This window comes from Simochromis diagramma, unplaced genomic scaffold, assembly GCF_900408965.1.
Source record: "Simochromis diagramma unplaced genomic scaffold, fSimDia1.1 OVJJ01000419.1, whole genome shotgun sequence".
Lineage (NCBI taxonomy): Eukaryota > Metazoa > Chordata > Actinopteri > Cichliformes > Cichlidae > Simochromis > Simochromis diagramma.
In genome coordinates this window covers 2,454,170-2,480,871 of record NW_024387244.1, presented here as the reverse complement: position 1 = coordinate 2,480,871, position 26,702 = coordinate 2,454,170, and the positions used below count along the sequence as shown (strand labels likewise).

General features: G+C 40.9%; 1 protein-coding gene across 5 annotated transcripts; it reads left to right on the top strand.

Annotated features, from left to right (window-relative positions):
• The first annotated feature begins 5,367 nt into the window (after positions 1 to 5,367).
• Positions 5,368 to 25,360, top strand: fyco1a (FYVE and coiled-coil domain autophagy adaptor 1a). 5 transcript variants are annotated; one of them, XM_040052825.1, is made up of 19 exons: positions 5,377 to 5,487; positions 6,200 to 6,247; positions 7,172 to 7,286; positions 7,917 to 8,023; positions 10,742 to 10,867; positions 11,946 to 12,052; positions 12,655 to 12,798; positions 12,939 to 13,032; positions 13,147 to 15,600; positions 16,109 to 16,201; positions 16,822 to 16,940; positions 17,022 to 17,189; positions 17,812 to 17,964; positions 18,146 to 18,375; positions 18,788 to 18,890; positions 22,037 to 22,123; positions 22,344 to 22,554; positions 23,212 to 23,321; positions 23,469 to 25,360. In XM_040052825.1, exons 3-19 carry the CDS (start codon positions 7,226 to 7,228, stop codon positions 23,542 to 23,544), a joined length of 4,443 nt encoding a protein of 1,480 aa, XP_039908759.1. In that variant the 5' UTR covers positions 5,377 to 5,487; positions 6,200 to 6,247; positions 7,172 to 7,225; the 3' UTR covers positions 23,545 to 25,360. The 5 variants fall into 5 exon arrangements, with proteins under 5 accessions (XP_039908756.1, XP_039908759.1, XP_039908757.1 ...); XM_040052823.1 differs by having other exon boundaries at positions 5,378 to 5,487; positions 7,175 to 7,286; positions 18,743 to 18,890; XM_040052821.1 differs by having other exon boundaries at positions 5,378 to 5,487; positions 18,743 to 18,890.
• Positions 25,361 to 26,702: the final 1,342 nt, after the last annotated feature.

The window sequence follows — 26,702 nt, the reverse complement described above, 5'->3', positions numbered from 1 at the left end:
ATTTTTTTTTCTTTTTCACCGAGTTTAAAACAAACAAACAAACTACAGCAAACACTGCACATTACAATTCTAACTTGTTAACAGCTCCCTGGCATAGACTATCCCAGGGAGGCTGAGGCTGAGAAATGTGATCCCTTATAGTTGGAGCACACCCTCCGGTCCCCTTTCTTGAAGATGGGAACCACCACCCCGGTCTGCCAGTCCAGAGGTACTGCCCCTGATCTCTATTCAACATTGTAGAGGCGTATCAACCAAGACAGCCCTGACTTCAGTCACCTTGGGCACTAAACTTCCAAACTTTACACAGTATGTGGTCTGTCCTAGAGAGAGAATTTTAGACCTACTGCACTAATGTCAAGGATGAATACAGTTCCTCCCCCACTGGGTAGGTCAGATCATAAACTAATTCACCTCACCCCCCCTGCTCTACGCCTACTGAAGAGCGAGCCTGTGACCACTAGAAGTATTAGGAGGTGGTCGAAGGAGGATTTAGCAGAACTACAGGGCTGTTTTGAGGTGACTGGGAGATACTCTGTCAACACATGGGAGCACTCTGTGAGGACATCAATGGGTTTACTGAGTGTATCACTGACTACATAACCTTCCCCTCCAACATCATTGTCCTAGCTCAGAGTGTCCATTGTTACCCAAATAACAAGCAGTGGGTTAACATGGAAAGCACTCTGCAATGACAAGAAGAGGGCCTCCAGAGCAGGTAATGGAGAGAAGCTGAGAATGGTTCAGGCATTATTATAAGGCAAGATCAGAGAGGCTAAGGGGCAATTACAGGAGAAAGCTGGAGTGTAAAATCCACCAGAAGAGCATGAGAGAGGTGGGGAGTGGCACAAAGACAATCACTGGATTCGGGCCATCTAACAGCGGAGGAGGCCAGAACTAATGAGTTGAATGTGTTTTTCAGCAGATTCAAAACCACAGTGAATGCTCACCCCCCTACTGATTTACCTGTAGTCAGCCTGCAATACACAGCCACACTACTCTCCCTCCCTTTCCACATTGCACCATAGCCTCCTGTAAAAGTATTGACATCTGTCCTCTACCTATCACTTTCACTCATGAGGAGGTTCAAATAGGGATGGGTATCGTTTAGGTTTTATCCGATACCAGTACCAAACCGGTTCTTTTGAAATGGTGCCGGTGCTTAAACAGTGCTCGAACCGGTTCTTAAAGAATGGAGAACACACACTTTGTCCAAAAACCTCTTATGTTCAGCTGTTTTTTTGTAAAAAGATAACAATGTTAGCCTTTTCTGCAGCTTTAGGGCATATATGGTATCACTCTTGGCTGGAAGCAGGGCTTAAACAATGGAAAAAACACAAACTTTGTCCAAAAACCTCTCATGTTTAGCTGTTTTCCACTTTTTCTTTGGTCATTTTAGCCTTTTTGGCCAGGGTGAAGGGAGCATCTGCCATCAAACAAGAAGACAGCTGCATGTAGCTATGATGATGTTTGCTAGTTCACCTTACATGCATTAATGTAATAATGTGGTTAGCCTACTCAACATAAATTACACACGAACAACATTAAGCTACTCACCCAGAGAAGAACGGCTGCTGCTGCCATCATCATCATCCATCATCATTTCTGCTACACTGGCAGGGCTCGGGGCCAGGACTCTCCTCTTCGGGTTCATGTTGCTAACTCCGGGTCTGATAACAGGCACCACACCCGCAGTAGATGTGCACGGTGTGAGGTCTTGCAGTAAGCTATCAAATACGGTGCATTTCTCGGCTTTTAACAAAACGTTATACGTCGCCAGGTGTTTCATCAGATTCGAGGTGTTACCTCCTTTGCACAGTATCACCTCAAAGCACTTGTTGCAGGCTGCTGAGTTTGCATATTTTGCTGTGAAGTACAGCCAGACGTGTCCTCAAGGCCTGTGCCCCCCAGCTTTGTGGAGTCTTTCATACATTGTTTATGATGAGTCTGAGTGTGCAGAGTTTCCCAGTGCTGTGGAAGACATTATGCCTCCTTCCTGTACCAAAAACGCCACATCCCAGTGACCACCAGGATTAAAGGCCTATGGCACTGACTTCCCACGTCATGAAGACTCTGGAAAGACTCATCCTTGATCAGCTCCAACCTATTGTCAAGCTACATCAGGATCATCTTCAGTTTGCATACCAACCACACCTTGGAGGCGAGGACGCCATCATGTACCTGCATGTCATGTCATGTCATGTTTTTCAACATTTCCAGTGCATTCAATACCATCAGGCCAACCCTCCTGGGTGATAAACTTACGGTGATGCAGGTGAAGTCCTCTCTTGTGTCCTGGATTATTGATTACCTGACAACAATCATGACGAACTATAATACGTGTATCTTCAACATTGTATGTCTGACAAGGAGATCAGCAACAGATGGGACTGTCCTCTCCCCTTTCCTCTTCACCCTAAACACCACAGACTTCAGCCACTCCAAAGAGACCTGTGATCTTCAGAAGTTTGACTCTGCGGTGGTTGGATGCATCAGTGAGGGTGCTGAGACAGTGTATTGGGCTGTGGTTGACTCCTTTGTCACGTAGTGTGAGCAGAATCATCTGTAGCTCAACATGACAATGACCAAAGACTTGATTGTGCACTTTAGGAGAACCTGTGACCCCTGTTTCAATCCAGGGGCTCAATGTGGACATTGTTGAGGACTATAAATACCTCGGAGTACACATAGATAATAAACTGGACTGGGTTACAAACACCACTGCACTTTACAGGACGGGCCAGACTCGTCTCTATTTTCTGAGGCGGCTGAGGTCTTTCAACATCTGTCGGAGAATGCTTAGGACTTAATATGAGTCTGTTGTGGCCAGTGCCGTCCTCTATGCTGTTGCATTCTGGGGCAGCAGGTTCAGGGTCACAGATGCCGACAGACTTAACAAACTGATCCACGAGCTCAGTAATATTGTGGGGTTAGAGCTGGACTCCCTTAAGATGGTGTCGGAGAGGCAGATATTGTCCAAGATAAAGTCAATGCTGGACGATACCTCCAACCTACTCCATGACGTGCTGGCCAATCACAGGAGCACGTTCAGTGAGAGACTGAGATTACCCAAATGCACCACTGAACGACACAGGAAATCATTCCTGCCTGTGGTCATCTCTCTTTACAGCTCCTTGTGAAATAAGACCCTTTTCCATTGGTGCTTACTCAGATTGACTCAGCACAGTTCGCCATGGTTTTCAATTAGGTCACAGTACCTGGTACCAGGTACTTTTTTAGTAGCTGCTCACCCGGGTTCCAGGCAATCTAAGCAGGCACTTAAATGTGGTGTTGTCAGACTGCATGCCACCGATTGGCTGGTCAGTGGTGTCACTCAACGAGTTATGAGAGCGTCTCATTCAGGAAAATCAAATCCGCCATTTTTGAAACCTGCACATGAGGGAAATGCCTACAAAAAACAATGTCGTTTTCCCCCGAAAAGCCGCAGACTGAGCAGCCGGTATATTCTTGCCTCAACGTCCACCTTTTGTGTAGTATTTCTGTCACATATTAATTAAATCGTGGGACGAGTCGTGGAGATCCATGGCGAGTCAATCCAAGTAGGTACTAATGGAAAAGAGTCTATAGTTACATACTTTTGCACATGCTCTACAGTGAAAATAGCAAATAACAATGACAGGACCACATGAGCAGGATTTTGATTCTGATTCAAATGGCATTGACCTTATTTCTTCCTCTCAAAATCTAAGCAGGTAAAAAACAAATAATCAACACGGTCACAAACTATTATAAGTAAGGGAAATACAGCGAGTATTGTAGAGTAAATGAAACGTGTCATGGTCCTGAGTCTGACGACTCAGTGTTTTGTGTTTCTTTACATTATTCTGTGTTCTTGTTTATTCTGTTATGTCTTTGGGTTTGGTTTGCCATTTGTTAGGGTTTTGTTTTGTGCCTGCCTGCTCCCACTTCTCTGTGTTCCCTCTGTATGTCCATGGTGTCACTGTGTCTGCTTGTGAGTCTGTCTGTTTAGTTCAGTGTCTTGTCTGGTTCTCTGTGTCTGTTAGTTTCCTGTTTTATTCTGAAGGTCCTTGTCTTATGTGAGTGTGTTCAGTTTACGTTTCCCCTGCCTCGTCAGCTGTGATTTCTCCCAGGTGTGTTCCCCTCCTGTCTCCCATCCCCTGATTACTGGTGTGTGTATTTAAGCCCTGTGTGTTCTCCTGCCTGTTGCTGGTTTCTCTGCATTATTTGGTGTTTTCTGGTCGGCGGTTCGCCCTGTGTCATCCTGTCAATTCTCCCTTCAAGTTACCCTCACTCGTGTTCAGGTTTTGTTGTTTAAGTTTTAGTTTTCCCAGTTTAGGTTTAACTCAGTTCTGTTTTTCGCCACCCCCGCCTTTGTTGTTTTACCACGTTCCTTAAATAAAGCTTCCTCACCTCAGTTGTGCCGCATCTTGGGTCCTTTAATAATTCCATACGGCTCGCCTCGCGAACTGCGACAAAACGACACTTTTAGAAATGAGAATTGATACTCACTAAACTTTCACTTCAATGTTCAGGCACTTCTTGAAAGTAGTAAAATTAAAGCAAATTCTCTGGCTTCTCAAAGAACAGAAAATCCAAATTTTGCATTCACAGCCATAAATAGGGAGACAAACCAGAATCTTGAGGGGTTTTTTTGTTTGTTTTTTGTTTTACCACAACTATAGTGATATCACCAAAATGTGTTTCTAATTATTTGTGCTCCTGTGGAAGCTGTAAAGGTTTAAAAAAAAAATAGGGTGTAAATGCTAGAAACAGAAATCCACATTAGATGTCACAATATCTGTTCTGTGGCACACCAAATTATTAGCAAATAATGGCTTTCCAATTTTTGAAAATTTATTTCAGAAATCACTCATGAATTAGAATGAAATGTATATTGAAAAATTACAAGCTTTCTGAAGGACATTCATATTGATTCATGCTATTAGATTCAAGAGTCATTTCATTGTCATTCAGCACAACCTCAAGGACGCAATGCAGGATGAAATTACGATGCACAAGCTCAGACTAAAACATATAGAAAAGAACTCAGTGCAAGGTTTAAATAGAAGTAATAAATATATAAATATAAAATATAAAAACAATGGTACATATTTAAAAACAAATAAAAATGAATCAAACATTGATCGAGAGATGTTGCAGTGCTGATTGCAAAGATTATTATTTTTCTGGGCAGATTTGTAGAGTATAATAATCTACCAAACTTTTTCTAATCACAAAGCTGCTCTGCTGACAAGTAAAGGACAAGTAAAGTGGGACACTCGTGGAACTAGGGGCACTAGGTCACATGACCACACTGTTTGCTAGGCAAACAAACTATCCAGCGCTTATCTAGAGCCCGCCTACAAGCCCCGCAGTGATTGGTGGGGAGATCGAATGTCGCTTTCTCAATGGGGTGACTTCCTGTCAATCAGGACACTCCTAACAAGTTTGTGTGGACGCATTAAATGCTCTGTGTTGGTTGTTATGGGTTGAGTTGAACCACTAAAAGTATGTTAAAGTTGTTGTTCTTTTGTTATTTTTATTAAGCAGCTATGTAGAAACATGTCAGATTATTTAAGTTCGCTTTTCCCGCTGATGTCAGGGTTATTTTTTAAAATACCCGTTAAATGTGTCGAAGCGAAAGTAACGTCACCGTGACAAAAACACAAAGGAACGTGATTAAGAGTTTCATATATCAGCTGTGTGTCCTACGGTGTGGTTATAAGGGGTTTGGAGAAGCGATAGTGAAGAGTTAGTTACAGCTGTTACCAGCGTTTTGAACGTTGTTACCAGGAGACTCACATTACCTGGTCAGGTAGCATACAAATGTAACGTTAAACCAAAACGTACGTTGACGACACCACAAATGCTCGTCGTGCTATCATAATGGGTGTTACATTCCCAAGTTTTAGACACATACAATACTAATTACAAACCGATTACGAAATGCCTGCTGTAACTAATACCCCCTGACAGGATTATCACGTTATGTATTAACTTCCTTTGGTTGTGGTTTTAATGTATTTATGTACAGCTCAACAATTTTAATAAATACTATAAGCCGATATGCGTCGTTTTCCAGCATACCACCCCAACGAAGTTCACTCTGTGTGTGGGCAACAATCTTGCCTTTACAGTTGATCCTTCAAATGTTTGTGCCTTTTTACTGTTTCAATTATCTGAGGCCTGCAGTATAAAATAGTGTTGTTTTTTTATTCAGGTAACTTCACTACTGCTGGACGGTTCCTCTGACCTCTGTCCTCCGATTGTAAGAGGCTCTGAAGTTTGTTTATAGCTTATAAAGTTTTTGTGTTTGAGTTTTTTAACCTGATGGCTTCAAACAATTTGAAAAAAAAACACAATTTTATTTTTCTGTAAGCCTTAATGTATGATCCTAAAACAGAGCAGCTGTTTGAACTTGCTGACCAAATTTGCAGATAGCCTGAACATATGCTTGAATTTTTAAAATATATTTATTTTTTTACTCTCAGACTGTTAAACACCACCGAGGCTGTAGGTTAAAGAATAAGAACTAAAACTGTACTTTGAAAATTAATTTAATAAAATACTCAGTTATGATCCATCAGATTCTCCTGTCTGTAATGACAGAAACCTGATTTTGATAAGACTGTTAACTTACACAGTCAACAATCTTTCCTGACTTCAACTAGGTTAAATGTTATTAATATAGCACCTCTTTTCTTTTATTCTTTCAGTCTGTGCTGTGTATAAACTGCAATGTATTTTCTCATAGTACAGTTTCATCTTACGTTTAATAATCAGCAGCTCTGTTGCCAGTACACTTATCAGCAGTTGTAACTGATTAGATGAGCTAACTTAGTGAATTAATAACCTGCTTATCCTGATTGATAATGTTAGGAGAAGTGAATCCAGATAACAGAAAGATACCGTCCACGCATTAAACTTGCTTTGTAGTAGAGACCTATGAGGATGTATTTATGTTTAGCCTTTTGTTGAAATCTGATATCCACAGTAAATACTGTGCTCTGTCACAAACTATTGTACCTCTGTTAGATTGAATTTCTGGTCTAAACTGCATTTTGCCGCAAAGATGTTGAGAAGTGTTCTCATCATCACACACGTTTGTGTGGATCATATGTGGCCATAAGAGAATAAAGAGGGAGCCGTGATCCTCCTTTTGTTCCTAACTGGTTCTGATTTTCTGATTCAGCAGACTTTATACGACCCTGTGACCCCTGGTTGCCAGGGAGCGAGAGGTGGGGCCATGGCTGCGGGGACTAGGGTCGAGGAGAACCAGCTCCAGAGGATTATCCGAGATTTGCATGGTTTGTCAGCTTTGTGTGTGTGTGTGTGTTTGAATGTGTGTGTGTGTGTGTGTGCAATTACACTGGCAGACGTCAGTTGTTAACTGACATGGCCTGACTGAGAAGAAGAGAAAGAGAGTTAGCAAGCTGTGATTTCAGGATGTCTGCCATAGAGTCAAGTCTGAGTACAGTTTAGCAGAGGGAGACTGACTGACCCTTGCCAACAAACCATTTGGAAGCACAGGCATCTGACCTCATGTTTGTGTCGTAAGGGTGTGGTGGCAGCCTCTGTCAGCATGCAGCGAGACAGAGAATGCGTGCTCAGAGTGCATCCATCACGGGTGTCTTTCCAGTTTTTACGATGGATAAGAGGCAAGTTTTTATGTAAAAATCAGCTTTACTGGAAGAGCGTGACAGTAGAAGTGGTTAGAGTTATAGGTACCAGGACTATTTGAGTTTGTGTGTTACCAAAATGTACACTTTACATTCACTCAGTTTCCTGTCTTAATAAATTAGCTGAATGAAGACATGCTGCTTCTTTCTGTTTTTAAGTTTACTTTATATAAAATGTATGAACAGTTCCCAGTTTTCCAACATAATCTACCTGCTTTGCCAGTGATCGGTTTGGAATTATTTTTGTGTCTATTTCAGAGTCTGTTGCAGAGCTTGCAAAGGAATACAGAGAAACTGGGGAGCCAATCACAGATGACAGCACCAATCTCCAGAAATTTGCCAACAAACTAGAGTACCTGCTGCAGGTGAGGTTACACAGCTAGCTAAGGAACAACACGTAGTTTCTTAGATGAAACAAAATTAAGAAAATTTAAAAAATGGACAGGAAGCTAATTAACTGGAGAAACACAGCATTTTACATGACACATTACTCAATGATCTTATTTGTCCTTAACTAGTGTCTGTAAATACTTACCTTCCTGTTTGACTTCTCCAGGCACTAAATTGAATCAAGAGTCAAAAACGCTAAAAAAATTCTGCTGCCTTGATATAAAATATATCTATATATTAAAGAAAAAGTCTTCTTCAACAGGAAGTTTAGGTCCAAAGGGTTTTTTGACAGTGACAACTTTTTGTAATTTTCCATCTCTGTATTTCTTGAAGTGCAACCTTTCACCTTTAATTTATGGGATTTAACGGAAAATTTGCATTAACTGTTTATCATACATCATAGACCCCATTTTCAGAAGCTTAAACTTAACTGGACAGACTAACATAATTTTAAATATAAGGATTGTTTGTATTCTGATCAAATGCTTTCCCTGCCTAAAGTCTAGAACTCATGGACATCACTAAAAGCTGTGATTCCTCCCTTCAGAAGCTCTTCTAAGCTTTTATTGCAGCTATCCCACAGTTGTTGACGTTTGTGGATTTCTCTGCCTTCAGTTTTCTCTTCAGTTGGATATTGCATGCTCTGTTTCAGGGGTTGGGAACTCCAGGCCTCAAAGGCCGGTGTCCTGCAGGTTTTAGATCTCACCCTTGGTTAGGGCTGTTCGATATAACGATATATATCGGATGACGATATAAAAACGTCTATCGTTTCATTTTATGCTATCGTTTGTTTCGTTGTGTCACAAAATAAACTGTTTACAGCAATATTTGTTCATGGTTTTGATGTCACTGTAGTGTTTATATTAATTTCTTAAAGTTCTCTCTTTCTCTTATATTTTATATAACCACACTACGGACGGACAAGCGCCTGATTTTATGCGTTGTGGTTAGCAACAACGACGTAACAGCATCGCGTGTCCACTTGTTTATCTTCCACATAAACCTTTCACAATAAAGCTCAAGATCCTGTTGAGACTTTTCAAAATAAACTGAATCACGCGAAAGAGCAGATTATTTATGGATGAGAATTAAAAAAGAGCCGCCAGGTGCTCAAAAATAAACCTTAGACTCAAACGTTAGAACAGGCTTTTCCCCGCAGCACGCCGTGTAATAAATACTCACAAAGAAAACGGCGCCCGTTACAACTTATGTCTAAAAATGTATCGTTTCATGCATCGGTTAAAACACTCGACTCCAGCTACATGACGCGCAGCTGGAAACACTTCACGCAAGTCGAGCTGCCCGAGATTCACAGAATTTACAGAAAATGTTACATTTTTGTGATTTATATCGTTATCGGACGATAGAATTCTGATATCAGGATATGAGATTTTGGTCATATCGCACAGCCCAACCCTGGGTCAACACACCTGAATCAAATGATTAGTTCATTACCAGGCCTCTGGAGAACTTAGGACATGCTGAGGAGGTCATTTAGCCATTTAAATTAGCTGTGTTGGATCAAGAACACATCTAAAACCTGCAGGACACCGGCCCTTGGGTTCCCCCACCCCTGCTCTATTGGGTTGAGATCAGATGACTTGACTTGACCTTTGAAGAGTATTTCCCGACCTTGAGGAAACCCTTGGGTTGCTTTTTCAGTGTCCTTTTGGTTATTATCCATTTGTACTGTGAAGCTCTGATCAGTTTTGGAGCATTTGGCTGAATCTGAGCATAGAGCATGGCCTTGTACACTTTCCTTCATTCTGCTCCTTCTGTCAGCCGTCACATCAACAAACATCAGTGTCCTGGTTCCACTGGCAACCATACAAAGCCATGCCATAACTCTGCCTCCTCCATGTTTGACATGTGATGTTGTATGCTCTGGATGGTGAGCTATTCGTTTCTTTCTCCATTCTCCATCTTGCCATTATTCTGGTATAAGTTAAATGTTTCATCTGAACAAAGACTTTTTTCCTGTTCCCTAGAACTGGACAGACCGTTTCAGATGTTTTCTGTTAAAGTCCAATCTAGCTGTTCTGTTCTTGAGTGCAACTAGTGGTTTGCTCCTTGTTGTGAACGGTCTGTATTAACATTTATAAAGGCATCTTCTGATTGCAGACTTTGACAGGGATACACCTACCTGTTCGAGATTGCTCTTGACTTACTTAGATGCTGTGAAGGTGTTTATCTTATTTGTAATTCATTCATCATCCGCTTTAGTCGTCTTCTGTGGCCGTTCAGGCCTTTTGGTGTTATTGAGCTGGTAAATGCATTTGCATGAATTGGCAACTGTTTGGACTTCAAAGTTGAACAATTTGAATCAACTCCAGAACTTTTATGTCTAATACAGGCTTCATCTGGCTGTAAAACTATTTATCAGTCAGGCGCTCAATTACTTTTGAGCCTTGGAAACTATACACACAATACATAAAAGTGGCTTTAATTTGTTAATAGTTAATAAAATGCTTTTAAATTAAAGCTGAAAGTCTGCACTTTAATCACATCTTGATTGTTTGATTTAAAATTCCAGGGTTTTACAGTCAAAACCACAAAAGATGTCTTACAGCCTGTGGACCTAGATTTATACTTCTTTCACCATTTTTGCTGCTGTGGAAATCTCATATAGACTTCAATTGAGGATAGTTTGGGTGCCATGTCGCTTTCTTACAGTTTCTGATACCTTCTTTCAGTTTGACCAGAAGGAGAAGACCACATTTCTTGGCACAAAGAAAGACTACTGGGATTACTTCAGTGAATGCCTGGCTAAGATCAAAGGAGCCAATGACGGTATCCGCTTTGTCAAATCCATCACTGAGGTGAGATCTGTTAATAATGACACCACTAAAGCCACTTTCCACAAATGCACTGCAGCTCTGAACTTTCCTAGACATCACCAGATCGAGGTGTCCAGCACTGTCGGGTCAGACCTTAAACCCCTATAACCCTTACAGTGCACCCGAGTGAGAATAGAGCAGGTAATAGTCATGAAAATGAGTGGGCGTCATGTGTCCTCAGGCGGCACATTAATCTCAACCATCTGAAGCTGACTATTTACGATTTTGTGCCAGCTGTGAGAAACAGTAATGAGATGTGTGGAAACAGAGTAACATAGTTCTGCTTGCATGGTGACAATATCAGACAGGACCTTTAAACATTCATGCTAGTTACATACTTCAATTTTTGCCTTGTTACTTAGAATCTGAAGAATCTAAAAACTGTGTTTATCCCGAGGGAAATTCTTTTGTCATAAACATGTTCACTGCAGCAAGAGGGGGAAAAATGATTATACAAGAATAGAATAAAATAAAATAACTATGAATGCAAGTGACATAATGTCGGTGCAATGAATAAAAATAGAGTACCAGCATATAATGGGGGAATGGGAAAAACATTCAATAACATACAGATGAATAACGATAATAATAATAATGCACAATCTGAGTAAAAAGACATAAATTACATTAATATAAATCCTAAAAAAGTCGTCTACAGAGCGAGAAAGAGTTGTACAGTCTTATTGCAACAGGTAAGACGGATTTCCTGTGGGGGTCAGTTCTGCATTTAACGGCGATCAGTCTTTTGCTGTGTGTACTCTGTATATATATAAATATATAAAACTCAGGACGCATTTTAGTAGTTTAAGTGGCTTCAATTAACAACATATTGTGAATTTTTTTGTTTGCTTTTTAATGTGTTTCTTGTTGTCAGTTTTATATTCTTTGTGCCTGTCTTTCAGTTAGATTTTGTATGGTTATTTAGAGACTAGAGTTGTTCATTTTGTTTTCGGAAAGGCTAAACAGAAAGATATTTTTCTTTGTAGTCTTTGACTCCCGGCAATGTCAGTACATGTTTTTTTAAGGACCATGTGTAATAATCTCTGATTTGCTTTAATAGCTAAAAACATCTCTGGGGAAAGGAAGAGCATTTATTCGCTACTCCCTCGTACATCAGCGACTGGCTGACACGCTGCAGCAGTGCCTAATGAACCAGAGAGTCACCAGGTAAGCCTGTCACAGCCCGATTATTTCTATGCTGACATTAAAAAATAAAAGAACGCACATATTTGATTTAAATCGACAAGATTGTTAAATTTGAATAAAGCCCATGAAACACTGGCAGAAGTGAGCCAGCTGTTTATGGCTGACAATCATGGAAACTGAATCAGATGTTGATTTTTCTGTTTGATGTAGCGTTTGACGTCATCGTTTTCTGTTCTCTTAATGAACGTCCTAGAAGTAGCTCTCCTACGAAATAATAGTAGAGTATGTCTAACAGTCTAGTTATAATGAAGTAAGTCGCTTTCAGTTCAGTCACTTACTTGAGTGAAATGAGTGTGTTTAGTGCGGTAGACTTATTTTAATGAATAGAAAAATGCAAAATTCTCAATATTAGAAAAATGGTTGATTTTTGATGCTACAGACTATTTACTACAGCCTAAGAAGCTTAATGTGTGTGTGTGTGTGTAATTTTTCTAGGTGACATTTCCTTTCTTTAGTGTTTACTTTCAAAAGTATATTATTAAAGTTCAAATTTTAAACTTAATTTGTTTTTTGTGGTTTTGCTGTGTGCTGTCACGTTGTCTTTCTCACCTCTGTCTCCACAGTGACTGGTACTATGCAAGAAGTCCCTTCTTGAAGCCTCACCTTAGTGTGGACATCATCAGTCACCTGTACGAGCTCAACGAAGTCCAGTTTGACGTAGCATCAAGAGGTTATGACCTTGATGCCTCCTGGCCGACTTTTGCAAGGTAACAAAATAACTAATGAAAATAATGTAAAATTAAGAGAACATTAAAAGGTGATATATCTCTGCCTTTGAACCCACTTAGTCAGGTTGTCTGGCATTAATCCGTTTTTCTCATTATCTGAATTGTTTTATAATTAACAGGAGGACACTGGGAAGTGCAAACTCACCTGGCCATATGTGGAAACCACCCAGTCGCAGTTCCAGTATTAACAGTCTGGCCAGCTCTTACTCCCAGGTAACCTGATGTCTGTCTCTAATAACATCATTTAATTTTTTATTAACTTTCAAATGATTGCAAGATTTTCATTATTCCTTTTCTTCTTCCTTTGTTTCCCTTGAAACTATAAAGCAAGCATCTGAGTTCCTTTCCAGCCCTGACTATGGTCAGGGTCTGCTGAATGACCTGAATGAGTCGCTGCCTGCCTGCAGAGAAGATGTCAGTGAAGTTGAAGAACTTCGACTTGAGCTTGACCGTTCAGAATTGAAGCACCGAGAACTCCAAGATAAGATGCAGCAGCTTGGCGAGGAGAGTGAAGAGCTGAGAGGAGTTGTTGTAGATCTGCAGAGACAGCTGGACGCATCGCTTACACTTAATGAGCAACAAAAAGGCTTGCAAGAAAACTTTTATGCTCTGCAGCAGAGAGAGACGACTTTATCCAGAGAGGTAGAAGCACTCAGAACTGGGGAACAAGCCAAGCAGGCTGAGCAGCTGCTGCTTCAGGAAAAGCTGGCTGTTGCTGAGGGGAAGAACATAGAGCTCATGGCCAAGATGGGCGGGTTTCTGAATGAGAAGGGCCAGCAGACGGCCAAGTCCTTTGATTCTGCACAAAAGATACACGAGTTGCTGGACAGGTTGAAAGAAGCAGAGAAAGGGAAGTTAGAAGCAGTAGCTGAGGTTGAGAAGAAGAGGAGGCAAACAGAAAGGCTAGAGGAAGAGCTTAGAGTCAAAGAGACATCTGCAAAGGATGCTGAAACAAAACTCGGAGCATTACTTTCGTCTGTGTCTGAGGAGAAAGTCAAGTTGGAGGAAAAAGTGGAGGAGCAGTGCTTTACAGTTGACAAGTTGCAGGGGGCCTTGGTAGTGAAAGAGAAGGAGGCTAGCAACCTACAGAGGCAACTGCAAGACCTCCAACGATCTCTAGAGGAGAAAGAGAAAGAGGTAGTAGAGGTGAAGAAGAGGGCACAAGAAGATAAAGATGAGATGCAGAAAAATATTGGTGACTTGAAAGAGTCTTTAGAAGCAGAAGTTGCTTCCCTTATAGAACAGCTTAAAAGAAAAGAGGTGGAGCTAGCCTCCAGCCTTGAGACACTACAACAGCTGCAAAGCAAGAACCAGGGTCTGATCACAGAGAGAGACAAACTGAATACTAGGATTGCTGAGCTGGAGGAGAATGTCAAAGAACAAGCTACGAAGATAGAAAACGGCAAGACAGAGTACTCCGAGCTAGAAAAGGAGATGGCAGAAAACAGATCGGTGCTTGAGGCTGAATTAGCAGCTTTAAGAGCTTCTGAGAAACAACTTAGAAGCCAGCTGGATGACACCAAGGTGACAGTAGATGAAAAAGAAAAGCGACTGCGTGAAGAGAACTGTAAGCTGGATGAAAGTCTGCAGCGAGCCACCATGGCTGCAAAGCTCTCAGAGACCACATTGAAGCGTCTGGAGCAGGAGAATCAGAGTCTGAGGGAGGAGCAGAACACTGGGAAAGCAGCTCTTAACCTCATCCAGGCAGACTTGAAGAATGCTCATGGACAAATTGGAGAATTGGAAAAAAACTTAGGAGCTTCACGCAATAATGAAGCCAGTCTTCAGGAACAGCTCAAAGTCAAAGAGGCCCAGCTCGAGAGTAAAGAGACTGACCTTGTTAAGTTGCAGTCCGGGCTAAAAGATTTGGAGACCAAGGAGAAGGAACTTGAGATTGCCAAAGCTGATGCTGAAGCCACCTGTGCTAAACAGAGTGAAATGCTTAAAAGTGTGACCTCTGAGAAGCAGGTGATGGAGATGGCGCAGTTGGAGAGGAGTGCTGTCGAAGCCAAGGAAAATCAGGAAATAATCGGAAAACTAGCTGTGGTTGAAGTCCAGTTGGAAGTCAGGATGAAAGAAGTGTCCAGACTCCAGGCAGAAGTCCTGGACCTTAGGGTGCAGGTGCAGAGATCTGAGGAAGAAAACTTAAAGTTAAAAGCACAGCTGGAGGTGACAGAAGCCCAAAGAAATGAGCTCAGGACCCTGACTGAGCAACTTAAATCCCAGACAGAGGCACTGAATCAGAAGCATGTTGCAGAGCTCGTGGAGTGCAAAAAGAAGGAAGAGGCGCTCATTGAAAAGCATGATCACAAAGTCGCTGCTCATGCCGAGCTAGCCATAGCTGCAGCCGCCATGCGAGAAGAGTTGTCTACCCTGAAGGCAGACAATAGTAAGCTAGCTTTAGAGAACAACGAGATCCGCGAGGGTTTGCACAGGGCAAACACCGAGATGGCAGAGCTGGGGATGACCATCTGTAAACTCAGTGCAGAAAAAGAGGAGGTCAGAGGGCACTGGGAAGGCGATTCTGGGAAGATTATAGAGCTGGAGAAAGGGGTTGAGCGACTAGAGAAGTGTATGGAAGAACTACAACTGGAGAATAACAGTTTAAGAAAGGAGCTTACACAGAAAGAGGCACTTCCGCAGACTATCGTGGAGCTCCAAGAAGAACTGGAAAAGACTAAAAACCAAGTGCAAACCATTAAGGACTCAAACAAAGAGGAGATGGAGGCCATCAAGTTCCAGATGAGCTCAGAGAGCATGAACTATCAAGTGCAGATAAAGGTGAGAGGAATAAACGTGTTAATCACGACTTGTCTTAAACCAGCAGTAATTAATTTTAATAACTGAACTCGGGGATAGACATCTCAGTCAGTTCATTGCTTTCACCAGAATATCTCAGAAAACCGTTCACGTGCACCAGTGGATTGAACCCCGGACTTTGTCTTCAGCAGCACCTGTTGTCATTGTTAATTCAGATGAAACAACTTCAGAATATTTGGTGTACATGTTTCCTTCTGGCGTCCTCTGGCTTTTTCATCTAGAGCCATGACTAGATAAAATTTCAGTTGGTCTCAGAGCTTTTGATTTATGATCAAAAACATTCAGCTCCAGCTGTACTTTGCGTTTCGCACTAATGAGCACATTAAACTTTTTTTAGGTAACACCCTAGAATAAAATGACGATCAGTAACAGCATGTTGACATTGTTATTATAATCTGTTAGCTCATTATCGTTTAGTTCAAAGACACGAGCATGGCTGTGAAACCCTTCTCTTACGCTCACATTTCAGAGTTTGAACGAACAGTTGGACAAGGTGACGGCCGAGCTGCAGGAGGAGCAGAGGAACAAGTCCAGCTTGCAGGCTAAAGTTTCTGAACTACAGGTTTGTATTTTTCAAATGCAGTCTAATCCAGCCATTTATGGCAACAACACAAGTAGATACAAAGTCATGTTGGAAAAATACTAGTTAGATCACCAAGAATTCTAATATTTAATATATAGCCTGGAGCAGACATCAACGTTTTAATTATTTGCATAATGATTGGAGCAAAGGAAGCTAAACATTACATAAAATATGACAAATTCTATTATTTGTTTTGTTCCTCAGCAGATTTCTTTTAAGTCTCTTTTACTTTTATTCTTTTCACAGGTAATGACATGTTTATTGTAAGACCAATTTGTCTTTAGCTGTAAAAGTGGAGTAGATACACAAGCTCTGTGATCGTCATCAGATACATGGCTTACCTAAGTGTGCTTGAGGTCATATGTTTGTGCATGAGGTTAGGTGTTTTAATGCAGTTGTGGCCTTATATTATCAAATATTGGTTCAACACAGGTTTCTGTTGTTGCTCCCATTTATTTTTCTATACCCTCCTATAGAGCAAGAGGGCTTTGAAAAACAAAAAATTATAAATAGGGTTGGTTTTTTTTTATATGGAAAAACCTTCTATAAATAACACAAAAATTGCTAATGGATACACTGCATGCATTTGTTTTACGAAGGCTGAGAATGAGGAATACTTGCACCTAACGAGAGAGAAAGATGCTCACATCACCAAGACAGAAGCAACCATTCGTGAAAATGAAAGCGAGATTGAGCAACTCAAAGACGCAGCAACCAGGTACATTCATAATCAGTAATACTTGTGAATTCCAACTTTTAATGGAAAAAGGGATCTCTACTAATTTTCTTGTGTCTAAAGGGCTGAAGAAGCACTCCTGGCTGCACAAAAGACCTGCGAGGAATTAAAGGAGAAATTGAAGACGGCGGAAGCTGACAAACAAAGCAGTCATCTGAAGATGACCGCAGAGATCGATGACCTCAACAGAACCAAGACGAACCTTGAAGAGCGGCTCATCGAACTCTTAAAGTATGACCATTGTCTCTTGTAGTTCTTTGCAAGACTGTCAACAAGGAGAGAAAATTTTAGTGAGGAAAGGTGTCATTAGGTCTGAGGAGCAGGTGAGGGGAGGCTTCTCTAAATGCTGAGCTAAATTACTGAGATTGGATTTGACAGAAAGACTTTGATGGAGACGAGAGCAGAAAATGTTGGTGAGAGACTCTACTGACATAAACAACAGCTTTTTGTGTACCATTATTCACTGTATTCAGAAACCTCAAACGCTTTCATACTCTGCATAGAATGAAACACAAAAACAGTGATTCATGCAACTCCAGTGGGATGTGCCCACGTTATTTCTTCCATTTGTGCTCTTTTATTATGCACGTCTTCATTATTTGTCTTAGTTGCATCGTTTCAGAAATGGAGAGATATTCCATGATTCAGTTTGTATGCGTTCTTTTGCATTAAAGCAGTGAAGTCCAACTAAATGACAAATTTTGTTCAGCGAGTAATTGTTCACGATACTTCAACTGCTTTGAATATTGAGTTACAATAGAGACAAATCCATCCCACGCAAAAAAATTTAAAGGCTAGACTGAAGACAAGACTGAAATCTGACGTTTCATTGTCATTTTTGTGCTTGAATCAGGGACAAAGATGCTCTGTGGCAGAAGTCTGATGCTCTGGAATTTGAGCAGAAACTGCGAGCAGAGGAGCGTTGGTGGCTGGTGGATCAGGAGGCCACCAAGTGTCTCGATTGCAAAGGCCAGTTCACCTGGTGGCTGCGCAGACATCATTGCAGGTTTGGTTCTGCACCAAGGCCTACTCTCCTTTTCATGTTTGTGCATACCCTGATTTGATTTTCACACTGCATGTAACGTAGAATCAAATCCACTTTCACACTCGAGTGACGATAAAAATGTGGATTATGGGTAAAATATTTCTGTGCATGTAGGTTTAGTTATTTATTTGTAATGTTGTAGGCTCTGTGGCCGCATCTTCTGCTACTACTGCAGCAACAACTATGTTGTGACCAAGCAAAGTGGGAAAAAGGAGCGCTGCTGCAGGCACTGCTACACCCAACATAGTGCAGTGGTGGAGAGGTTCACGGCAGCAGAGTTAAGCCCCTCGGATGTGCAGCCTCCTCCACCTGGAGCTGGACCTCAACCACCTCCCGAACCAGCTCCATACATACCAACTCCCAGGGTCACAGGTGAGAAGAAGAAACATGTTTACTCACTAATTTCACAAATGTCCACATGCACCGATAGTTTATTGGTGTACGTATCTGACCCTCACTCTTCATGTAAGCAGAAGTGAAAGTTTAGTTGAGGAAGGAGGACAGAAACCTTTACTGTGAATTCCTGTGCAATAGACAAATGGGGAAGATGATGACATTTTCATTCAGAGAAAAACGCAGTTTGGCTCAAATTCAGAAAAAAAAAACCAAACTGCGTCATTCGTCTCAATTCAGTCCTGTTACATTTTTCCTTTTTAATGCTGATGATTTTTTATTTACTCCAGACTGCACATTGTTCTTTGTTGCATTTAATCTGCTATATTTACCTGTTCGCTCTCAGTGTCAGATCCTAGTAACACATCTGAAGCTTTTGACATCATCACAGAAGAGGAAGTAAATGGTGTGTACGACAGTGATACCACCTCTCAGACCACTGCAGGGTCCCTGGAGGGAGAACAAGACCGCAGGCATCCAGGAGCGCTGGATTTGTGAGTGCAGCGTCTATGGGCAGACAAAGCGGAGCGGATGCCGATGAGTCATTGCTCCGCGCGTTGTTTTCAGAGTCAGCGTGTCACTCTGTCATTAACTGATCAGGGTCCTCAGGTGAAACTCAGCTGGAGAGCTCAGTCAGAAAAAACACAAGATACAGTGGGGCAAAAAAGTATTTAGTCAGCCACCGATTGTGCAAGTTCCCCCACCTAAAATGATGACAGAGGTCAGTAATTTGCACCAGAGGTACACTTCAACTGTGAGAGACAGAATGTGAAAAAAAAATCCATGAATCCACATGGTAGGATTTGTAAAGAATTTATTCGTAAATCAGGGTGGAAAATAAGTATTTGGTCAATAACAAAAATACAACTCAATACTTTGTAACATAACCTTTGTTGGCAATAACAGAGGTCAAACGTTTACTATAGGTCTTTACCAGGTTTGCACACACAGTAGCTGGTATTTTGGCCCATTCCTCCATGCAGATCTTCTCGAGAGCAGTGATGTTTTGGGGCTGTCGCCGAGCAACACGGACTTTCAACTCCCGCCACAGATTTTCTATGGGGTTGAGGTCTGGAGACTGGCTAGGCCACTCCAGGACTTTCAAATGCTTCTTACGGAGCCACTCCTTTGTTGCCCGGGCGGTGTGTTTTGGATCATTGTCATGTTGGAAGACCCAGCCTCGTTTCATCTTCAAAGTTCTCACTGATGGAAGGAGGTTTTGGCTCAAGATCTCACGATACATGGCCCCATTCATTCTGTCCTTAACACGGATCAGTCGTCCTGTCCCCTTGGCAGAAAAACAGCCCCATAGCATGATGTTTCCACCCCCATGCTTCACAGTAGGTATGGTGTTCTTGGGATGCAACTCAGTATTCTTCTTCCTCCAAACACGACGAGTTGAGTTTATACCAAAAAGTTCTACTTTGGTTTCATCTGACCACATGACATTCTCCCAATCCTCTGCTGTATCATCCATGTGCTCTCTGGCAAACTTCAGACGGGCCTGGACATGCACTGGCTTCAGCAGCGGAACACGTCTGGCACTGCGGGATTTGATTCCCTGCCGTTGTAGTGTGTTACTGATGGTGACCTTTGTTACTTTGGTCCCAGCTCTCTGCAGGTCATTCACCAGGTCCCCCCGTGTGGTTCTGGGATCTTTGCTCACCGTTCTCATGATCATTTTGACCCCACGGGATGAGATCTTGCGTGGAGCCCCAGATCGAGGGAGATTATCAGTGGTCTTGTATGTCTTCCATTTTCTGATGATTGCTCCCACAGTTGATTTTTTCACACCAAGCTGCTTGCCTATTGTAGATTCACTCTTCCCAGTCTGGTGCAGGTCTACAATACTTTTCCTGGTGTCCTTCGAAAGCTCTTTGGTCTTGACCATGGCGGAGTTTGGAGTCTGACTGTTTGAGGCTGTGGACAGGTGTCTTTTATACAGATGATGAGTTCAAACAGGTGCCATTCATACAGGTAACGAGTGGGGGACAGAAAAGCTTCTTACAGAAGACGTTACAGGTCTGTGAGAGCCAGAGATTTTCCTTGTTTGAGGTGACCAAATACTTATTTTCCACCCTAATTTACGAATAAATTCTTTACAAATCCTACCATGTGAATTCATGGATTTTTTTTTCACATTCTGTCTCTCACAGTTGAAGTGTACCTCTGGTGCAAATTACTGACCTCTGTCATCATTTTAAGTGGGGGAACTTGCACAATCGGTGGCTGACTAAATACTTTTTTGCCCCACTGTACCACAGTGCTGAGCACCAGTAATTAAGCAGCTTTTAACTTATATTATTAACAGTAACATCATCGTTATCTGTTTAAAACACATAACTGTTGTGAGTGTCTCGCTTTGCTCTTAGAAAAGACCATAAACGTGGCACCAGCCGGCTTGTTAATGTCGAGTTGATACAAAACTCTTCACACACTTCAAAGCAAACATTTCAGTGTTGAATAACCATCGGATGGCGTTTTTGTCAACGTCCAGTCCTGGTTTAAAAAACCCCACCGACATCACTTTGAGAGGCCTCGTGAGAAAGAGGCATTCAATAATTATTTTCTAGTAATCTTAGTTGATTAGAATAAAACAAAATAAAACATTGTCCACAGCAAGAATAAAAAGAACAAACATTTACCTCAGTGGTGATGAACAAGCCCAGTTCTTATCCTACTGAGCTTATTGAGTTGTTGCTCAACTAGGTTATGTTCCCTGGATTTATTATGCTGACATCACAGATAGAAAAGTTAAATCCAACAGCAACAAATGAAACAGCAGATGGCTGCAAACATGAATGACTTAAAACTGTTTTTTTTTTTTAAAGAGGAGACTCTGGTAATGCTTGTTTTTGTGCACAGAGACGTGTGGCCATCTGTTCACAATCCTGCAATAAACAAATTAGCTGTCAGTTTCTAAAAAACAAAGAAAGACAGTTGCATTTAATTCCTTCGTTGCAATAATCTGAATAGATGTATCACTTTGTTAAAAACACTCTGTTCTACATGGAAACAGCGACAACATGCTTCCGTCTGTGGTTCGGTGTTTGCAGGCCTACCGCGACCGGTTGTGACCAGGGATGTTATGTTGGGGTTTCGATCGTGTTTGCTGGGTTGTGTTTACAGATAAGAGAAAAGAAATAAAGGAAGCGGTACCACCAGATTACTTTCATTTTCTGGAGAACACATGTTTGTGTACTGCTCTTAATAGTTCTTAAAATAAAGAAACTTTTATAACAAAAAAGTGCTTTATTAGTGTGAAACAGGTTACTTAACCAGCATCATCATAACATTTATGCAGCAAAGATGTGAGGTTGCTGAAAATCAATGTAATTGGCGTTTTTAACATTAAGCATTTGTGTTTGGGTGAAATGAGGTAAAACATGCAGAAATGATCCATTAAAATGCAAAAGTACTGACCCGTGGGTACAAATCTGAGTCCACTTCAAATGCATATGATGTTTGAGCATGTCCCAGCAAAATTTAAAATACAGATTAAAATTAGCTGCACTCTGTGTAGATGCTGTGGAGTTTTATGTTGATGCGAGTTATTTTGTTTAATAGGTCTTTGCCACTGAAGTGTTGCACAACAGTTTTCATAACTATTGTTCTCTGCGTCTCGTTTCGGATTTTGTAGAAGCACAGGAGAAGTGACCCCTGATGACGAGCAAGTTCCCACTGTTCAGGATTCAGAGATCAACCTTCTCAAATCAGGAGAAGTCACGTGAGTTTTCATGTGGTCTAAATATATATCATGCTTAAACTTAGCACAAAACATAAGGAAATTTGATTATTTCTTTGCTGTAACAATCCTTCTTGGCAATAAATCTTATATGGCTGGAAAACCTGAAGTCAGAAGTTTGCTATTAAAAGGTATCCTTTAAATATCTATGGGTTCTGGTTCTGGTGTCATCCCTAATCATAAACCTTCATTATCATTACAGGGTGGCTGTCCCTCTCAGCATTGATGATATCTCTAAGTTTGGTGAGAGTTCCCGGGAGCTCTTCATTAAGTCCAGTAGCTACAGTGTTATTACTGTTGCTGTGATTGATTCTGGGCCAACTATAAGCTGGATGTTTTCCTCCGAGCCCAAGAGCATCTCCTTCAGCGTGGTTTACCGGGAGTCCACTGACACTCCGGTGCAACAGTCAAAGGTACAGTTAACTTACTGTGAGCTCAGGAAATCTCTGTCTACCTTTTTTTTTATATAGCCTCTTGTGGGCCCTCAGAGTACACGGTGTAGAGGCCTAAACACTGTGAGCATGTGTTGATGTGCACATCTTGTAAGTCTGCCACTGGCAGCGTCCAGAAAAGCAACTGTTGCAGATTACATCATTTTAAATGGAAGGAAATCGCAAACCTGCATGAAAGGCTTTCCGGTTGTTGCCAAACTGAAATACCCCACACTCACAGGTGATGATTTCAAAGCAGAAGTTATCACCAGACCCAGTGTGTGCTTTCATGGTCACCCCTACAGACTGCACGGTCTTTTTGCTTTATTTTTCAAACATTATTGACTGAAGAAAACCACTGCAGGAAGCCATTGTTGCTCAGCAGGGTGAGCTGCACATTCTTTACTTAAAATGTCAGAGGTTTTAAATGAGTTGTGACCTTTCATCTGGCGTTCTATCAACTCCCTCCCTTGTCGGTATATCCTGATGTTTGTTTGTTTGTTTGTTTTTTTAATTTGATTTGGTTCAGTTTTCATGACCGTCGTATTCTTTATTTATATTTGTTATGAAAACCTGCGGCAAATCTTTCACCTGTGCACTGAGATTATTTTTAAAGGCCTGTTTCTGTTCTGTTCTCAGGTCCTGATTCCTCTCACTCGCTGCGTTTCCCATAAAGAAACCATTCAAGGACAGCTGAAAGTTCGGCATCCTGGTCTCTACACCCTTATCTTTGACAACTCTTTCTCTCGGTAGGTCACGATAGTTTAGAACAGTTTGTTCCTCTTTTTTTGCAGAAGTGTGTAAATTACAGAAATGCCATTATGTTTGCCAGCATTTGTGTTTGGCTTTTATGTAAATTTTTTAATTTCTTTTCAACCAAAACTATTCTTCAACAGGTTTATCTCCAAGAAGGTTTTCTACCATCTGACCATGGAGAAGTCCATAATCTACGATGGCAGCGACTGCCCATGAAACTCACTCTCACTCTGCCCCCAGAGACGTCATCCTGATGCCACTGTCAAACCTAAAGGAGAACTGACATAATGGCTTATCACTGACCACTTCCACTTTTGTTTCCAAAACCAAGTATATTATTCCAAAAAATGCTCTTTACCACTTTAACAGTGCGGTGTTGGTGTTTTGAGGTATGTTTATTGGTAAACTGTGGCCTATGCAATATTGTCAAGAAAGGTTTTAGAAGGAAAAATATCTATGCAACTTTTAGGGTATTTAAAAAAAATGCATGCACCAAGTAATATTCATGGCTTTAGTTCAAGTATATTTAGTTAATTAAGCTGGATTTTTTTGGGGGGGTTTGCCAAGTTTGGTAGTTTTAGTTTTGCTTCTGTTTTAGCAAAAATGTTGTTGTGTTAAGGAACGAAGGTCACCGCAAGTAACACTAATATGACATTTGATAAGATTGTTCAGAAGCAACAAATACTTTACTATAAAAGTTGTCTATGAAGACAGAATGATTTTATTTTTCTTTTTTTTAAATACAATTTGTGGTTATTTTTAAATGTTTCGTGCAATCTTTATGGTGCAAACCATTGGTTCACTTTGTCACTTTTTTGAACACTGTGGCAAGAAAGAAGCGAAGCAGAAATGTGTTTAGGGGGCCTGGAAAAAGCAGTTACTGCTCCACAACATGCCATAAGCACTTTGTGCAAATCTCAGGAGTTAGAAATGCAATTGTCCTTTAGGGGATGCGTGCCCCATTTTATGTTTTTGGAAAATGTATTTTTAAAAAATAGAAGACTGCCATTTTGCTCTCTGTGTATCCAGGTTATGGAATAAGATGAAGTATATCTTCCTAATTCGTTTGTTTTATAAATTACTTGCAAGTTTTTATTTTAATTGTGTTGCTTTTATGAGTGAACTGCAGCATGGGGACGGGTAAGTCTTATGAGGTATAAAAGAAAAAAAAAGATTGAACTAAATTTATGCTGTTTCTTCTTTGTATCAGTATCCAGACTGAGTCTTTGCATGACTCTAACTTTAAATATGTTGCTGAGTAGTAACAGGCTACTGTACTTTTTAAGTGCCTTGTAATTCTAACTGTCAGGGATGTTTGATGTTCAAATTACACATTTTTAGTTGTGTTGTCAACTTAGAACACATCATCTGGTATGAATTGATATCACTCTGTTAACTGATACTTAACTAACTTTCTGTGTGAAATGGCATCTAAGTCATGTTCTGCACATTACACTATATTTTTTATTTTATCCGTGTAAATGTCTTTTTGCTTTTTTTCCCCTTATGAATCTCTGGAATCCTTTCATCTTTGCTCTGGATGACACATTTTTTCTTGTGATGAAGTAGGATGTTCATTTCTGGTTTTTGTTTGTTTGTTTGTTTGTTTGTTTCTGAGCAAGGCAATAAGAAATAGCAACTTTGGTCACTTTTGAACACAGCCCTACGGTCTGGGTCAAGCAAGTATGCTGCTTTTTGTAGAGGCCTGTTTCCACTATAGTCAGGTCTCTTTTTATCAGCTTTGATGGGTGTAATTGATGCAAAAACTATGCAAAGAAGGTGTTTTCTTTACAAAGCTGCACTTTGTGAAAAATATATTTAATTTGTTACAAATTAACTGAAAATCTGTTTTTATTATCTTTTTCAACAGTGCACACAGGGACAGATTTTTCTACTTGCTGGTTTTGAATGATTACTCTGGGGGAATGAATTGTGTGGTAACCAATGCTACAGAGACTTGAGTGTAACTAAGAGACCTGTCAGACAGCCTACAAACATGAATAAAATGAGAGAAATGATGTCTCTGCACTAATCTGTGTCTGATTTAGTATTTCAAGGGAACAAGATGAGCTCTTTAACGTGTTTCTTAACATTACATCCATGTACATTTGCTTTCTGTTGGATGACCTCCAAAAACAAAGTTTTTTTTCTGTGTTTGATGAGTAACTGAGTTCAAAAGCTGCTAGTTGGTTCCTCTGTTGTAAATCCTATATCCTCTATTCTGATACGGCTTTGCAAAACAAAGAAACCACAGAGAGTGTTTTTCTCTGTTAAAGATGAAATACATAGCTCAAAAAAATTAAAGGAACTCTGAGTCACCACAGTTTTAATTCAATTCAATTTTATTTATACAGCGCCAAATCACAACAGCAGTCGCCTCAAGGCGCTTTATATTGTACAGTAGATCGTACAATAATAGACGTTAGGAAGCAGAGACCTATGCAGCTTTAGTCCTTATCTCTCTTGACTGTTTTTTTCTCTATTTTTGTCTTTGATAATGTCACAGTGTAATTACTGGCTGCGTGAAATGGTACAGGCAGCCCATTCAGATTGCACAGGTGTTTCAGATCCCACAGGATGGCCCGTCAATATCTGCCATCACAAGAAGCTTTGCTGAGTCTTCTAGCAGAGCCTCAAGAGTGTGGAGGAGATATGAGGAGACAGGCTGTTACACTAGGAAAGCTGGGCAGGATAGTAGAAGGACATCAGCTAAGGAGTACAACCAATATCGACTCCTTTGTTAGAGAAGGAACATGAAGGGCAGTGCCAGAGCCCTGTAAAGTTATTTCCAGCAGACTACACATGTCCATATTTCTGACCAAACTGTCAGAAATAGACTCTGCGGTATGACTTCCCATCCTTTACTGGGACCTGTATTACAGATGACAGCGAGTTCACACTGAGCATATGTGACAGGCATGAAATAGTCTTGTGAAACGATGGCATCTCAAGACTCCCTGTAGAGGACCTTGGGCCCTCATACCTCCCTCAGAGATTCTGCGTCTGACAGTTTAGCCAGAAACATGTACAAGTGTCCCACTGGCAAACTCGTGTGCTAGTAGTCAGAGAAAGCCTTGCAATGGCACGTATGGATGTGCTATACTGGAGAAGTTGGATTTCCTGTGCAATGTAAATGGGCTGCAAGTATCTCATGCTAAATCTAGAGAAAAGATCAGGAGGGATGAGGAGAGATTGTCTTCTCGTTTCTTTTCTTTTCTTTTTTGCAAGAAAACGTGATACAAATTATCAAGAAAACTTGAATAGAATAACCTTGAAGTTTAACTGACTTTGTGTTTATACTGTAAATATTAGAGCTTCCCTTGATTTTTTTTTTTAATTTATTTTATTTTTTAGCAATGTACAATTGCAATGTA